General features: G+C 40.0%; 2 protein-coding genes across 2 annotated transcripts; both read left to right on the top strand.

The window, feature by feature from the left end:
* Positions 1 to 209: 209 nt before the first annotated feature.
* On the top strand, positions 210 to 12,434 carry LOC114921451 (LIM domain and actin-binding protein 1). Its single transcript, XM_065948858.1, has 10 exons — positions 210 to 355; positions 716 to 885; positions 1,509 to 1,593; positions 1,693 to 2,037; positions 2,747 to 2,825; positions 4,870 to 5,015; positions 5,398 to 5,445; positions 11,191 to 11,321; positions 12,035 to 12,223; positions 12,329 to 12,434. Exons 2-9 carry the CDS (start codon positions 758 to 760, stop codon positions 12,204 to 12,206), a joined length of 1,134 nt encoding a protein of 377 aa, XP_065804930.1. The 5' UTR covers positions 210 to 355; positions 716 to 757; the 3' UTR covers positions 12,207 to 12,223; positions 12,329 to 12,434.
* On the top strand, positions 5,462 to 11,164 carry LOC136176977 (xin actin-binding repeat-containing protein 1-like). Its single transcript, XM_065948857.1, has 2 exons — positions 5,462 to 5,694; positions 5,811 to 11,164. Exons 1-2 carry the CDS (start codon positions 5,683 to 5,685, stop codon positions 10,410 to 10,412), a joined length of 4,614 nt encoding a protein of 1,537 aa, XP_065804929.1. The 5' UTR covers positions 5,462 to 5,682; the 3' UTR covers positions 10,413 to 11,164.
* Positions 12,435 to 16,853: the final 4,419 nt, after the last annotated feature.

Here is a 16,853-nt window from a genome sequence, read left to right as displayed (position 1 = left end):
CTAAGCACTTTTTCAATGAGTCAGCAGTTTGAAACTATTTCTATTAACAAAGACACATGAAACAGATTCAAACAGGAACATTGGATAAATGATTTCTGAACTGAAAACAATTAATAAATAATCTGTTTCTGTATTTCAGTTAAAGTCGCTGATTAAGAAAGTATGTGTAGATTTATTGTCCTGTATTGTTTTTTGCTATCCTGGACATTTTAACAAATCATTCCACAGAGTTAGTGGTAATAAGGAAGGAAAAAGGACTTTGCTCACAGACGCTGCATCGTGTGCAGGTCTTGTGATAATGCACAAGTGTTTCAGGTTATCACAAGGAGCAGACACCGACTGACCGACCTGAAAGGTAACACTTCTACTTTACATTTTCTTAATATAGATCAAAGCCTTGATTTGAGAAAACTTTTCATATCTATTTTCAGTAGTTATTTCACTCTTGCTTTAGGGTTTTTTAGTAGAGTGCATTCGTTCAGCTCTTTGCATGGCTGATGTTTTAGTTTGTCATTGTTTCAAGTTAGCAGACAAATTTAAAGCTGTAACAGAAGATTAGCAGCTCACTGGCTGCGTTACAATGACGGTTGAAACACAAATTAAAGCTGAGTTTATGAAATGATTAACAGACTCTGACATGCATCATCTTTAAACCTTAGCAGAGAAACTTTTCTGCAGAGATAATGTCATTAACAGTAGCCATTTTGTCTATTAGGGGATTTAGTTCTTTGCAAACTGAATGCAGCTGTAATTGGACATGGAGTGGAAGAGCAACCTGAGGCGTGCCCAGTCACTGAGGAGCGTCCCGTCGTCATGTGACAAGCCCACCTGGCCAGAGACAGGACTGCGGGATAACAGAACGTCTGTGTCCCATCTTGTTTCCAGGTGAGAGAAACGACATGTTGCTCTGTGAGGACTAAACACAACGTCAAATCCTCTGATGTACGGAGAAGCAGCGTTCAGTTTCTGTGCTCCTTATATCTGGAACAAAGTCCCAGAAAACTGCAGGTCTGCTGAAACTCTCAGCTCTTTAAAATCGAGGTTGAAGACTCACCTGTTTACAGCCTTTAATTAAACAGCTTTAAAAAGATTTTAAACGTTTACTCTGCACTGTAAATATTATTATTATTATTTAAATTATTTAAATTTATTTTCTTTTACTTTTATTTTTTATTGTATTTTTTTCATTTAAATTAATTTCATTTAAATTATTATTTTTTATTTAAATTAATTTCATTTTAATTATTATTTATTTTTTAAATTTAAATTAATTTCATTTTCTTTTATTTGAACACATTTTCAGATTTAACCATTTCAGTGATTTTTACATTTTCTATTTTAATGTTTCTTTTCTTTCCTCTGTCATGATGCTTTTTGATGTCTTGTGTGAAGCACTTTGAATTGCCTTGTTGTTGAAATGTGCGACATAAATAAACTTGCCTTGCCTTCTGATATCTTCTACAGGCAACATTTCAGAAGGATTAAAGTGTTTTTTGTGCATGTTACAGGTATCAAACTACAGTGGTAAGCACATCTATTCAAGAAACTACGGTACATGAGGCTGCAACAAACCAAAAGCAGATCATAAAAGAGGTAACCCCTGGCTGCACGTTTTCACTCAGATGAAAAAATACAGAATAATGAATTCATCTGCATTCAAAAACATGCTTTTGTTCTGTGTGTCACTGTTAGACACCGCAGCCTAACCTGGAGTATCTGATGTTGAGAAATGAAGAGCGGGAACGGTCTCGAGCCAAGTCCAATTTGACCCGTAGCAAGTCAATGGGGAGCCTTCAAAAAGCCACCTCGTCCATAGGGACCCTGAAGGCTCTGTTTGAGTCGAAGGCTGCCACACCAAACAACTCAAAGAGAACTCTCAGAGACAGAAGTATCACAACACCTAACAGAGCTGTAGACATCCTGCCACTGATGAACGGAAAGACTGAAGAGGTCAAAATCTCTGCAGAGGAACCCAAGACCCAAACTCCTGCTCATCCTCCCCGACATGATGCTAAAGAAGATCATGTGACTCCAAAGGTCAGAGCTCAGAGATCTACAGTTTAACAGACACAATCATGACTTTAGTTTTTTAATGCACAAACAAATTACTAATAATATTACGAATGAATATGAGATGAAGTTATACCAGGTTTTAAAATGAAATACACATTAAAATATGTGCATAGTGGGCACAATTTATTCCTGCATTTAATTTGAACATAGTAGATAAATGAATCACATACAAAGTTCGGTGGACTCGGTGCTAATCAGGGTTGAAGTTGCATTCGGTTTGCTTTCACACTGCACTCTGTCAAGCGCAACAAAGCTAATGCAAAAGACCTCTGTGGATTTATATCACAAACACAGCTATGGCAATTCTTTGTGGCATAGATTCTTTGTTCTTCCTCTAGCTAGCAACTGCCTGCTAGCTGAGACGAAAGTTAGCCCGAGGCATGCAGCTAATGACAAGCTAAGTAGCTAACTTTCAGTAACTAGCTAGCCCACAGCCTTTTATGTATTCAACTTCCACAGTGAGTCTTCTTCATGCTCGTCATCGTAATAGTTATCTTCCATATTGGCATCAACGTCTCCATCCCCTTAGCATCCTGTTTGTAGGCTGTGTGAAAATCCTTAGCATTAACATCATTCCCTTTCACAAAAAATATAAGAAGTAGTGCGGGTGTCAAAAGACTCTGCTAACTTTATTGTTGGCTAGCAGTAACAGTTCCTTTTTTTCTACCTCTAGGTGGCGAGTAAGCCCCGGTTGGAGAGAAGAAAAACAATAGGGGGCATTGATTTTGAAAAACTTGCTTCCTCTCAAGCTGGTGAGTATCAAAAAAAACATTCAACCAACACCCTCTGTGATACATCCCTGAGTATTCTTACCCACCTAACCCACGAATTAAGACAGGTTGTAAAAGTTGTGAAATTCAACATCACATCTGTGACGACAACTTAATTTGCATTCAGTGAAAACCACAAAAAAAAAACGCAACAATAAACAGCTCAGTCATGAACTGGATAACGCAATAATAAAAACATCTACATATTAACTCAGTATATTGACTTCCAGGACAAAGATAAGAGAACTGCACTGTAAGCTACAGCTGACCAGGAACTGTAACCAGCATCCCTTAAACTCTCCAGACCTCGATATGTCTTTAAACAAACAAAAACTCTGGTGCAAAGTCAAAGAACAAAACCCTTTAAAAAAAAAAGTTTCTTTCTTTAACTTCATAATTTTGTCTTGGGCTGCACAGTGGTTAGCTCTGTTCCCTCACAGCGAGGAGGTTCTTGCTTCTGATAGGACAGGAGTCTCTCTGTGAGGAGTCTGCATGTTCTCCTCGTTCATGTGTGGGTTCTCTCCTGGTTCTCCGGCTTCCTCCCACAGTCCAAAGACATGCTCGTTAGGTTAACTGCTGACTCTAAACTGCTCGTAGGTGTAAATATGAGTGTGGCTGGTTGTCGGCCTCTTTATGTCCAGTCCAGGCCTCTCGCCCAATGACAGCTGGGAACGGCTCCAGCCACCCCCTGCAACCCTGAACGGGAAAAAGCGGTATAGATATTTGATGGGTGAATATTTTCTTGGTATTTTCCCAGAAATTCCATCATTCATTTTAATTAATTTCTGTCATAAAGAGCCTGTAATTAATGTTATTCAAGTAGGTAAAGGTAATCTAATCTTTGATCCACCACAATAGCGATTTGGAAATGCAATGTTTAGTTTCTGTCAGCTGTAATGAGGATCTAAAAGAGCTTGAAATCAGAAGATCACAAACAATATGGTGTCTCCTCTGCTTAACATTTCCTGGAAAGTCGTCCCATGAGTCCAACGACGCAGGTCAAAGCCAAGAGACGACACGAAACGAAAAGGGAGGAGGGGGAAATGGAGATCAATATCAGAACGGTGACTGTGCAAGAAGCACATGATTTACTCATAGGTCACAACAGAAGAGGACAGAAATAACCGGCAGACTAAGAGTCTAAAATAAGTGCAGGAGGGTTACAGGGTCAGCTGTCACAGGAATGAGCCAGAGAGAGAGGGAGCAACTGAGAGTGGCAGAGGACTTCAATACAGGAAACATACAGACATGAGTTCTGATCTAAACAACTTCAGTAGGAGTTTAAGAAGGAGCGGCCGGTTTGGAAGATAAAGGGAACTATCAGTGAGTACAGGAATCTATTCTGTGTGTCTGCTGAAGAGAGATATATCTAATGCTACTATTTTGGGAGTCGAAGAACTTGTCAATTCTTTTGAACCCTAACACTTAATATAAACTCTGCATTTGGTCATTTAGTGATAGAACCCTTGTCACATTCACAAACACTCTTAATGTTGACCTGAATGTTGTGATTGCCTTTCACCAAGCCCCCTCTTAAAAGAGTCTCTGCTTTGTACTGACATCACACTCTGCATGAGTTGCTCATTCACAGCTTCTCATGGACTTCAGATTACGATCTGTTCTTCATAAAATAAATGTTTTATTATTGTTCCGACATGTTTACTATTGCTTTTCCGGTCTTAGTCAAGTGTAGCAGCAGTGACGTGTCTGTCCTTGTATCCCTCAGTATTGGTGTCAGTGGAGTCAGGTATCTGTCCCTCTCCACCACAAGTGGTACATTTATAGCTTGACCACATGGCAGCTGTTAAATATAAGCTTTGAAATTGTTTTTGTGAGCATGACACAACATTTATAACCTCAGAGTATTGTGACAGAGATGATTTTTTAAATGTCTAATCATGTAGGGGACAGTCTCAAAAATAAAGCAACCCTTCATTCTGATTGCATGTTAAGACACCATGTGAGACATTTCCTGTACAGCAGCTTGTGTCATAAAGAAATTGATCACTGTACGATGTCTCTGCAGATGAGAAAAAGAAGTCGTTTGCAGATTTCAGAGACAGCTCCTTCAGCCAAACAAAGGATAAACTGTCCATCTCAGTCAAGGCTATGTCAGCTCTCTATCTGTCCAAGGCAGCACCTCAGGAATCAAACCGCAGCTTTTTGAAAAAGGTAAACATCAGTTTACTCCCTATAGGTTCAATGTCCTGGATGTATTTACACCTATTATTTAAACAGAAAGGGCTTTTGTACAAGGTAAAAAAGCTAAAGGTTTAAAAGTGTGATGAAGAAAGGTAACTATACCTGCATTCAAAATGTTATTTTTTACATCATCTTATGCATTACACACTATTGAGCTCAGAGTTTATTTTGAAAGTTACAGAGTATGATGCATAATCCAGATCATATTATGTCAGTTTTAATATGCAGCCAAACAATACTAAAATGTTTCCTGAGAAATTATGATGTAACACGCTGCAGATATTACTTTGGCCAATCAATATCTGATATCCAAAATGTAATGTAATCATAGACTGATATTGTTCCCATGTAGGCTCAAGATCAGACATCTGAATCTGGGAAAAGAGTGAAACTAACCAAGGTAAGGTAGAATTTTATCAGACATTTTGCATGATAGTGTGCATTGGGTTTGCATTGCCCCGATAACATGACCAGCGTTCTGCTTTTCCTGAGTAACACAGTTCTCTTCAAAAGACTGAAACATGTTCTGAAGCCATCCACTCTGTGTTGTTAACATCGTTGTTGTGTTCACTTTTTATTTGCGTTTGAGCTCAGCTAACCCACTGACCCCTGGCATGTGGAAAGCAAATCATCTGCCATGTTTTGGAAGGTAACATATTCATCTCATTGCTGCGAGCATGTCTGCACAGTCTGGAGCATGGATGTCACTGGAAATGATATGTTCTATAGAGCACAATGATGAAAACACTACTTTGTCCCTCAAAGATGGCCGAAGACCCCAAACAGAGGACGGACTGCCTCTCGCCTCTTTCTTCGACAAGACATCAACAAGGACCAGAGGACATCTGTGGGACGCTTTCCCAAAAGCACATGCCTTCCCATCTCTCCAAAGAAGAGTTACACAAACAGCAGCAGAAGAGTGAGCTGAAAAGGCTCCTGAAGCACACTCATCCAGAGCTGAAGACATTGGATCAAGTTGTAGACGAGGAACTTGCCGAGGTTTTGGGCTCAGAGATTGGGGTGACAGCTGGTGAAACTGGATACGAGGGAGAGGTTCTGTCAAGACGCTTGTTATTTGAGAACTGTGCCTTGAGCAGCAAAGTATCTCCTTACATCCACAAAATGCATGTGGCAGAGAGAACCACAGAAAAGAGCAATGTCTGTAAAAAACCTGCTGAGTTTGAGGAGCATGCTGAGAACACAAGTGTCCAAGGATTCAACAAGGATGACAAAATAGTAGGTTCTAGTCAGGAGAGGGAGTGTGAGGAAGAAGTGATGAGAATAGATGTACAGGCTACGAGAAGGATGTTTGAGAACCAGTCTGGGAACACACAACCCCTGTATCCAGATAAAAAGTACCAAGGTAAAGTGTTTATTTCTGGAGATGAGACAAGAGGTGTCCAAAAACAAGAGACAAGACGTGTCCAAAAAAAACAGGAACAGCAGTCTGAAAAGTGTAGGAAAGAAAGTCTTTACGGCCAAAACGAAAGAAATGAATGTGAAAACCCCTTTGAGGATGAGCCTGCAAGCCTTCCTGAACAAGATGAATTTGGAGAAGCAATCAAAACAAGTGCCGCTCTTTTCCAGAACAACCCATTCATTCACACAAATATAGAAAGAGAGCATTCTTTGGTGCACACATCAAAACATGAAAGTCCAGCAGGAGACAGCGGGGCAGATCAGAACTATCAGGTGGCTAATGTGAAGAACAGAACACATGTGTTTGAATCGATGCCGTTTCATAAAATCAGGCATCAGAATCAAGACGAAATCGAAACAATGGTCGAGAACATAAAAGAAACACTGACTTCTCTTTTTCACGTTAACATCATACATTCAGGTGGCTCAATCATCGAGGTTAACGAGACGATGTTAGCCAAAAAGGCCAAGTTCACACTATCAGAGAAAGGGCCAGAAATAACATACAATGAGGTGGCTGAAGGTGGTGCACAAAACTTAATACTCCAGTTGCTACCAAGGGCAAACCTTAAGCCCCAGATCACTTACCTAAAGGAAGGAAGTAACAGAAGTATGCAGGCCACAGTGGTGAATGTACCTGTGCACCAGCATCAATACACTAGCCACCAAGACACAGAGTTCAAAACTGCCAATGTGGTTCAGGTCGTTGAGGATATTCTCAATCAAGATAACTCTCTGAGGAAAGGAGTGATCTTCCAGGAGTATGGAGACGGATGTGCTGAAGTCATCGTTTACTCCCTCTTCAAGTATTTTGATGAGGAAGATGTTAAAAGTTACAGTCTTCAACAAGATGCAGAGTGTGCAACTCTGGAGACAAAAAGAAGAGAAGTCGGTGGAGCAGACACTCAAGTCCCACAAACAGGCTTTGCTGAATCAACAGGGAACCGCCTTCTTCAGACGTCTCATGACCCAACTTGCCAAGGATCAATAAAGCCTGAAATTGCAGTTAAGGGGAATGTTAAACTGTTCAAGAGTTGTATTGAAAAGGGAGATCTGGAGTATTTGAAAACTCTTCAGGCTGATTCAACATTGGAAGAACAAGAAGTCCCCCCAAACTTAAGTATGGCTGCAGAAGGGAGGGAGCATTATCATGAAGAAAGAGATAATCAGGTGGAGGAAAGTACCTCAGAATGGGTTCCAGTGGATGTGAAGAAACTGAAAAATATGTTCTCTGGAGATGGGAGAACAGTCCAACCAAAGCAACATAAATATTTATATGAGAATCATCCTCAATCTGCCACAGTTTCCTCTGCAATCGCAAGTCCAAATGTGCCAGTTGAAAAGAGCCAGTACTCTACAGAACGCAGTACTGAGGTATTACTCCAGAGCCAAGTAAAAGATACCTTTAGGCAGTGTGATGACCGAACACAAGGAGACACATGTGACTTGCCAGCTGGACCACAAGGTTCCAACCTACTTCTTGAGACACAGGATGGTGACATGGTCCACCAGGCTGAATTAGTTGAGGTAGTAGATGACGATAATGAGATCTCTGACCTGCAGGCTGCGATACATAGCCTCCAACAGGCAACAAATGAGGCCAAGTCTTTGCAACAATCAACACAGGAAAAACAGTCTGATGGAGAATCTGAAAGCAAAGAGGTGGTCCAGCAACAACTCCTCGAAGCTCCTTCTATGTCTGTTCATAGTTCAGAAATGGCAGCTTCACAGCAAGATGATGAGGAAGTTGTTTTTCATGGTAAACTCAAAGCAGCGTTGGATTCCCTGGAGAGATCCAACATTAATGTCAGCAGAGGAGATTTTAAAGCAGCCATGATATACAGGAACACAAAACCCAAACCTCAGAAAGAGCAATCACAGGCAGGGACTGGAGCGTCTGTTCAACAGACCGCGGAGACGGAGCTTAAACCTGTGGCTGATCCTAAACCAACTCAAGAACCAATGAAAGATGAGGCCTCCAAAAAACAAGTGATGACAGAAAATGTCGAACCCCAGAACCAAAGTAAAACACAAAATAAACCATCCACAAGTCATGCCTCAGAAAGAAAACGAAATCCAATTTGTCCAAAACCAGAAATCCCGCCTAAACCTGAGCATTTGAAAATAAAACCAAGAGGTATTCAATCAACCATCACAGAAACTCCAGAGACAATCCAAACCAGACCCGTAAGAACCAAAGGAAAAGTTCTTCAACCTTTGGCAAGTACACCACTTTCAAAGAAGAATGAACATCAGGAAGACTCATTCAAAAATGACATTGACGGCGACTCAGGACGTAATTCAGAGGATAATCAAAGAAATGAGCTTGCTGATGCAGCGAGACAGATGTCTCAAGGAAATGAAGCAAGGATTCAAGTTCAAGGCCCAGTCATAACGTTGGCAAAGGATGACGCAGATAAGAATATCATCAATCATCAAGAGGAGATGAATGCTTCCCTAGAATGGAAAGCCCTCCAGGATGTCCCAAACAAAGAGAGTATGGGTGAAACTGACGAAAGTCCGGTAGATTTTCATGAAGCGTGTAAGAAATTTGAAAGTAAAAAGGCATTTTCAGTGAAGAGTGCACCTGTAAAGCCAAAAAGGGTCAAAATTGCCCAGGCTGAAAACAAAAACCTGAAGCAAAAGACCGGAGAAAACAGCTCCTCAATTAACACACAAGTGGGTAAGGAACCAAACAAGAAGGATCCTTTATACAATAATCCAAAGTTCTGTGGTCAAACTGCTGATGGCAAAGGGAAGCATGAGGAAAAGATTGTACGAGAGAGCAAAGTTGAAATGAGAGAAAAGAAAAGACCAACAGAGACAGAGGACGAACGCAGACAGCGGCTCTCAGTTCACATGGATGAGATCATGAGAGGGAACATGACAGCAGCCATGGAAATTTTTGACAACTTGAGAAAACGGGAGGAACTGCAGAACATTCTCTGTCAGGTTGAAGAAATTGAACAGGACACATGCGAAGTCGATGTAAGGTCTCTGAGAAATGTTTTCGAGAACGTCCCTGACTGGGTTGTTAGAGTAGACAAAAAGAAACCAGAAAAGGAAAAGATAGAGAGCAAAGAAGATAGGCTCCTGCCAACAAGAGCTGAAAGCAACTCCTCAATGGCACATGTTTTTGGAGATCTTGAGCGAGCCAGTGAGGAAATTATAAATCTGAAAGAACAAACTTTAACCAGACTTCTGAATATAGAAGAAACCATAAAGAAGGCTCTTTGTTCGGTCTCTACCTTGAAATCGGACTCTGATATTGCGGGTTTATCAAGTTTGTTCAAAGAGTCATTAGGGACAGTGCCAGGATCTCCCTCTTTTGGGAATATTAGAAAAATAAGCATTGGGTCAAGCAGAACGAAAGCGCAGCCGACAAAGGGAAATCCTGCTGAACCAGGAAACACAGCTGGGCCAGTTAGTGCAAGCGTCGACGAAGCCTCTTCAAAACAACAAAGTCCTCCATCTTCACCAGCCTTCATCTCCATCCAGTCGGCTGCCAGAAAGACGGATAAAGCAGGGGTACCTCCACAAAATACCACAATCTGCCCAACATGTCAGAACAACCCAAAGAGAGAAGAGAAATTCAGGACCACAAAAACCCTGACATGTAACAGCCCTGCACAGAACAGAAAAAGGGACCCCAGAAGAGGAGGGGGAAAACAACCCTCAAACCAACAACACAACCCTAAGCGGGAGCTCAGGATGCTTGATGTGCAGACGGACAGTGAAGGAAATGGTATGACAGGAACTAAAACTGTTCCAAAGAACTTTGAAAGGGCTGATAATTCTGGAAACATGTTTTACTCCTCTAAAACTTCCACTGTCGTCATTACTCAGCCTGAAACTACGATATCCTCAGGGCTTACTGTGGCCACTCCAGCTACATATCATGTCACCTCGTACCCTGATGTTCGGCTGCCAGTCAATCAGAAACCTTAAAGGTGACATATCCTCCTCCCTTTCAACCAGTGTAAATAAGTCTCAGAGCTCCCCAAAATATATCTGTGAAGTTTCTTGTTCTAAATCCACTCTGATCCTGTATTTGATCATGCCTATAAACCCCTCTATTTCAGCCCTGCTCAGAACAGGCTGTTTCTGTGTCTGTACCTTTAAATATGTAAATGAGCTGTCTCTGACAACCTAGCTGTGGGAGTGTCACTCACCTGGGGGAGGGGTTACTGCCCTTTGTGATGTCATGAAGGGAAAATCTCCAAACAGCCTGTTTGAGCACACATTTTCTGAAAAGTGGAGCAGGCAGAAGACGGAGAGGATGGACTTTTCTCATCATTGGGGGGTTTGTAGACGGACTAGAGACACATATTAGTGTTAGAGAAACATGATGAAGTGGATATTGCATCATTATGTGACCATTAAATCGTTCAGTGAAGGAATCAGTTTGTTACCTGTTGGCTTAGAGACAGCTTCCTTTTTAATAACTTTATTGATTTGCTGCAAAATGTTATATGTTGGTTATTTTTGCTTGTTTTGTTTTATTCATGGGAAGTTATTGGTTTTAACATTTTCATCAGTGTTTGAAGTTTAAATTTTTAAAACTGTTTTTTATCAGTAGATGAAATGAGAAATGCATTTTCTGTTTTCATTAATGACTTTGTATTTGCTGTTAATGAATCCTTATTGTTGTAAAAAAAAAAAAAAGAAAAAGAAAAGAAAAACATTTCTTTTTCACCAAGCTCGGTCTATTTTTTTTCTCCATCAGTTTCTACCTGCTTGTCAAGAGATGTGTTCAGCCTGTTCAAAGCCGGTTTATCCGATGGAAAAAATCACAGCAGACAAATACATTTTTCACAAAACTTGCTTCTGTTGTAAGCAGTGCAAGAAAAAACTGAGGTGAGAAATTTAAATATTCTTTAAAAATAAATCAACTGCAACATTGATCTATGATTCCAACACTTTGATGATGCTGAATTTTGAATTGACCCTAAGGTGAGATAGACCAAATTGTAAAAAAGAAAAAAAGAAAAAGACTCTGATGGCCTAGAGGTTAGGTCGCGCCCAATATACGGAGGCAATAGTCCTCCAAGGGGGCGACTTGGGTTCAAGTCCAACCTGTTGCTCCTTACCTGCATGTCATTCCCCACTCTCTCTCCTGATCCCCTGCTCTTTACTGTCAGCCACTTTGATTCTGCTCCACAACAACAACACCTCCATGTCACTCATCACATGTCCCTCAGTTAGCCAATCAGAGGCCAGGAGGATTAAACTCAATGTAAACGTTATGACAGCCACAGAGGTAGATTCAATATATTCTGGTCACAGTTACTAGATGTATATGGCTAAATACACTTCTATAGAGCATCTACTCTTGTAAATATCACATCTAATATTTGGGCCAATACCTACAAGTCACTTGTTTCCAAATTAATTTAATATCTGATTAATGAATTGAAAAATTGAACTTGATATTTTCAGTTGGTTCCACATCACAAGGAGAAAACATAATGTCACATCATTAACTGCTTTTTTGTTTTCCAGTGAACTTTACTGAACACAATCCTTAACCTGAACTGTAACTGACACCTTGTCCTCATTTGTACGTGTAGCATGCAAAATTATACACCTTTACACGGGGAGTTCTACTGTATATTTCACTACAAACAACTGTTCAGAAGAAAAGGGAATTATGATGAAGGCTTTGGACACACCCAGCACAAGAACCGATGGCTGCTACGGAGCGCTGCCGATGTGTGCAATGAGGCTGAGTCTGAGGCATAAACACGAATACTGACAGAGTAAGTACCTGAAGGCAACCCTTAACATTTTATTTTTCTTGTCTCTATTCGGTATAATTCTTTTACATTGCCTACCTTTGAGTTATGTTCTTTTTGGGTCCGCAGCCATCGATGTCTGTGACAACATGGAGGATCTTTTGAAGATGTGTTTGAGATCCCACAATGGCCGCCTGCTGTCAAAATCACACACCTGTTCACACACTGATTTATAATTAATTAAATTATAATTAATTAATTAAAGTGTGCAACAGAACAACTAAATTCCACACTAGCTTAGAAACTGCAGAAGAACACTAATGATGACACATGAAATCATCTTTTCTCCATAGGTAGTTGTATTATATCACCCTCTTGCTCTTTTTACTTAAAGATGGAGTCAGTAGCTTTTTTCATTGCAGCATGTCAACACAACATACAAAGCGGGCCCCTACTCTTGGGCTCATCACCCCCCCAAGCACACATTCACTGCAGGACATAGTGTATATGTTTACTGCTTGTACCAGCTAACTGCTAGCACAAGCTAACCGCTGGTGTTTGGAGCCTGCCTGTCCAACAGAAAGCAAACCAACTCCTCGTCTGCAGAGTAAAAGCCAACACAAGGTTTGGAGAGTTTGTCCGCTCACTGTGATTATATTTTGTCGTCCTTTTCCACTATGTCCACGTCTGTCATATTCACTGGTTTGAATCACATCCAATTGCTGAATTGTATCTTTTAAACTCACCGACGCGCTGTGATTGGCTGGAGGAAACACACCAGCTCCCCGCCCAGAAATGTCCTGAGTCAACCAAAACAAAGCAGAACAGTAAAATCCAGTCAGACGACAGAGTCTCTGCAGACACAGTCACCACCACACATGTAAGGGGGCGCAGAAGTGATGATTCAGCAGAATTACTTTTGTATAAGTCTCTAATTTTTTTTTTTTAGGAAAAAGCTACTGACTCTTTAAACAAATTGCACTAAATATTTTTGTGCAATTCTTTCTTGTAACTTTCAGTTTAACTTGATTTTAGAAATGGAAAAAGTACAAATTCAAAGTGCATCAGGATGCTTACTGTATGTGCTTGTTGATAATAAAGAGGCTCATCACTCATCACTCTATTGAACTGTTCTTGTCTCTAATGATCAATGTTTCTGATATTGTGGATCCTACAAACAGTAAGCCGTTTTCTTGTCATTAATTATTTTGTATAGCAGAGGTTTGGCCATACTAGTGATGCCATTTTATTCTTACCTGACTATCTCAATAACTCAACAAAGCTTTCTCCATTGTTTTGAATTTGGACTGCAGTACCCATTTTAAACACTAGGTGTCAGAGTTACATATCGGTAATTTCAGTCTCTGACCAGGACGATCTGATGATTATATAATCTAAACAATTACAAAAAATGTTGAAACCTCCAGAATAAATTTCAGAAATCTATCAAAGCATAGTAAACCTACCTTTTTGGACAGCAAGGAGGCAAGCAGCATCTCCAAAAAGCAATAACCCTGCTTTACTTACTCTCCTTCCAAAGTGACTCCAGGGATGAAATGCATGATCTAAGTTGCACAAATAGCAGACTGAGAGGAATCAGTTCACCCATAAAACATCGGTAAGCCAATAATTAAGACAGTCGCTCTCACACAAGAAATTAACCCAATACTCAATTTTGCTACCAAAGACCACAGCTGACTTTATGGTCCCCTGTGTGTTAATGCCTACATTCCTATTCAATTGAATAATTTTAATGGCTGTCAAAGTTAAGATGTTTGGATTGATCATGCAAGAGACAACGCCGCTGTCAAATCAGGGGTCATAATAATGACACCTCCTGTACCTGCACAGATATATTTTATAAGACCACATAAATATAAACACTTGTTGAGCTTCAACACTAAACATTCAAAGAAGAAAGAGGGAGAGAAGGACTGAAAAGCCACTCTTGTCAGTGTTCCAGTTATGAGGAAAGGCCTGTAAATACCTGACCAATCACTAGCAAGCATGCTACGGATGCATAATGAATCAAGTTATCGTTCTGAAACAAACCACTCTCCTTTAGGATCTTTCGATAATTGCTCATATATTGATATACTTGGCTAATCCTGTACTTCAAAAAAATGTGATATGACAATCACAGTTTATATGGTTTTATCTCTATACTAACAAACAAAGTTTTGAAACTTATAGGCCGACCAGGTAAGGCAAAGCAAGGCAAGAGTCATTTTCACATATGCACTCCTGAAAATATCTAGATCATTATATACATATATATATATATATATATATATATATGTATATATAAGATATTTATTTTATGGTTTCCATAAATCTGAGCTAGTGGGAGAATGTAGATGTTAAACAGAAGAGGTCCCAGGATAGATCCTTGGGGAATTCCACATGGAATTTCTGTTTGGTCAGATTATTGCTGGCATATACAATATTCTAGTTTTTTATTATTTTAACTTATTTAGTCACTAATAACATTGACAAGATGTAACAGAGCAACAATATATTGGCTTATTTATTTACAACAATTGACAAAACATTTGAAATTGATAGGAGCTTATGTTGATTAACTAATTTTCTAATAAACCTTCAGTTAGTGAATTAATTGTGATAATTGAAAGGAGAGAAAACTGGCCCGTTAATTTACTAGTTTCCTGGTTTCCGCTTCCAAAACCCAGGAAAGATCTGAAATCTGTAGTTGACAGCTTGAACACTTGATAGTACAATAAAACAATCAGAAACTGCACTTCTGGATATGTTTACAGTAACAATTAAAGCTTGTGCTCTGCTACAATTTGTCCGAGGTGGTCCTCTGAGGTTCCGGTGACTGGTTTTTTAAATTTAAGAACAGAAAAACAGAATTATTATCAAGAACAGACCATTTTCATAGAATAGCCATTTTCACAGACATCAGACTGAGAGTGGACAGTTTGAGTGGTGTCTTGTGAAGTCAGTGTGAAATTGCTAAATGGACGAGAGTCTTTATCTGTGTACCAACACTGCCCTTCAACAAATTGGCGGATAAGTTTTCCAGGAGCCCGCAAAAGGAATCAAAATATACAGCAACTATGGATATTGCAATTAAGACCCCTGGTGTCTGCTTTTACAGTACAGGAGCTACTGAAATAGTGGGCTCATAAAAAATACATTTGCTTGTGAAAATGTTGAAAAGAACCTAGCGTAATTGTTTCACAACCTTACCTTGATAATACAGTAACCTGAAAAAACGTACTGGGCATGAATACATCAAGTGAGTTTTACCAAAGGCTTATATAAATGTGTTTTAAGGTATGTAAGAATATTTTAGTTTAAAACACAGCTCATCTATCCTTTCCGGGATTATCAAATGTAAATTTTTAGCTAGAAACAAATGTTTGACAACCTGGAACAAAGCAGCCAAGACGTGATAAAAACCTTTGAGCTTCCCACCCTTAACCTGATGGGAAAGCGGTCTATAAAATCTCATCAAAGCAATTATTATCAGTTCATCATTCACACTTACTCAGGCTCTGCATGATCCTGAAGTTGGACGTTGAGAGTTTCAGGCAAAAGCAAACAGAACCCCCCAGCAACAATGGGAACAATGCCGTATATCAGCATGGGGGTGGTGTGTGGTAGACTTCCAGAAGTCTGATGAGTGGAGCGAGTATGCCTGCCACACGAGCACACATGGAGTTAAGACCTAAACCATTCTGCCTGCAACAACACACAATGAACTCAATATTATCCCACACTAATGCATGTGATTAAGGCCCACTTTAGAGTACAGCCCACAAATTCAACTGAAATCTATAAGGATAGATCCATCCATCCATCTGTTTTCTTCAGTTCCGGGTCAAGGCAGCAGCAAGCACAGTTAGTGCATAGACTTAAAAAAATGCAATGGACACTTTAATAAATGGATCACCATATCAAAATGGAAAAGCACTTTGGACTTTTGTTTTGTTGCTTAGCCAAGAACATGCACGCAACCTTGTCCACCAATTCACCCAGAGGGGCTTAGTGACCAACTTGGTTTGTTGTAAGTAGGTTCCTATACATGACCTTACCTTAAAATGGTTGGGTATAATTCGGGTGTGTAAACATAGGCTGTGCTGAATGAAGTAGTGGCAGCCATTTTCCCCAGAACGGCTGTGATTGTTATGACCACAGGAAGATCTGATGGATAAAACATGGAAATGAAAAGCATGATAAAATCAATACTTTTATCAGAATGTCCTCAGCTTATAAAAAAACATCTCTCAATTGTTTTTCCGTTCCTTTTGGGATAGCAAGGATCAGGAGGCAAGAAGCACCTCCAAAACAAAGGAAGCATGCGTAACACATCCTCCTTCCAAAGTGTTGGATTAATGCCAAAGCGGCCAGGTCGGCAGGAATTTCCACAAGACCAAAGGTGAACTGTGTGAGGTAGATATTCAGGCCAAATCCACCAACATAAAGGCTCAGTCCAAAGTACAGAAGACTAACTGCAAACCTAGTGCCAAAGTCGGAGAGATGCGTCATGGAGGTACAGCGTCATGAATAATTAAATCTAGTTAAAGACAACATACCAGGATAAGCCCGTTATCATGGTTCGTTTTCTCAAGTATGGTATTCAGAAGATGTCCAACATGTTTCTCTGTATGAATGTAACTTTGATATC

The sequence above is a fragment of the Labrus bergylta genome, chromosome 20 (genome assembly GCF_963930695.1).
Source record: "Labrus bergylta chromosome 20, fLabBer1.1, whole genome shotgun sequence".
NCBI classification, from domain to species: Eukaryota; Metazoa; Chordata; class Actinopteri; order Labriformes; family Labridae; genus Labrus; species Labrus bergylta.
The sequence above is the reverse complement of the archived record's forward strand: the minus strand, read 5'-3'. Positions and strand labels throughout refer to the sequence as shown.